General features: G+C 41.5%; 1 protein-coding gene across 1 annotated transcript in view; it reads right to left on the bottom strand.

Moving 5' to 3' along the window:
* The window catches only part of COG3 (component of oligomeric golgi complex 3), a 22,722-nt gene extending 22,174 nt beyond the window's left edge, over positions 1 to 548 (bottom strand). Inside the window, exon 1 of the mRNA XM_010728864.3 lies at positions 543 to 548. Coding sequence (XP_010727166.1) covers positions 543 to 548 — 6 coding nt within the window. The remainder of the gene's footprint in view (positions 1 to 542) is intronic.
* Positions 549 to 771: the final 223 nt, after the last annotated feature.

Here is a 771-nt window from a genome sequence, read left to right as displayed (position 1 = left end):
CTGCCTGGATGTGGCCCTGGGCACCCTGCTCTGGGTGTCCCTGCTGGGGCAGGGGATGGAGCAGAGGGACCTCTGCTGACCTCAGCTGTGCTTTGAAATGCTGGATTATAAAATATCCTGATACGTTTGCGTGAAGTGCCAAGAGAAAACCATCAGGAAAACACCCAAAGTTTAGTTTTGGGAAAAGTTGATATAAAGCCCTCCAAATATTGCTCCAAACAGGTTTTTCCATGGATTTAACAGGGGAAAAAAAAAATCTGAAAATTCCAATAAGCCTATTTTAAGTCACATTAGCAATATGTGATACTTCATCATTCTTTACACTATATCAGCTGCAGACTTTTCCTTTCCCAGAATCTACTAATAGCGTATCTTATAATTAGGTATCTGTCCTTCGCAATCAGCACTACAGCTTTCTGTTCAGGAGAAAAATTATAGGGCAGGAGAAAGAACCACTCAAGAGCATAGGAAAGAGCTGTCACTAGTGTAGTGAGGCTGGCTAATGGTTTCACAAACATCATTAGGAGAGAACAGTTCCTTACTTTCATGATGTAGCAGGCTAATAAATACATTCCTGTTCATTTATTTGTCTGATTGAACCTGGCTCAGGTTTAGGGTTCACACTCATTTGCTCAGCCTGCAGTAGTTAAATCATGCATTTCTTCTGATTTCTTCCTCCTTCATAAGCATGAGCTATTGGTCTGAACAACTGCCCATGGTCTCTTTGTGCTCATTAACATTGGTCAGGATTGGCTTTTGAAGTCTGATATG

This window comes from Meleagris gallopavo, chromosome 1, assembly GCF_000146605.3.
Source record: "Meleagris gallopavo isolate NT-WF06-2002-E0010 breed Aviagen turkey brand Nicholas breeding stock chromosome 1, Turkey_5.1, whole genome shotgun sequence".
Taxonomy (NCBI): Eukaryota; Metazoa; Chordata; class Aves; order Galliformes; family Phasianidae; genus Meleagris; species Meleagris gallopavo.
Note: the sequence above shows the minus strand (reverse complement) of the source record. Positions and strands in the feature narration are given on the sequence as shown.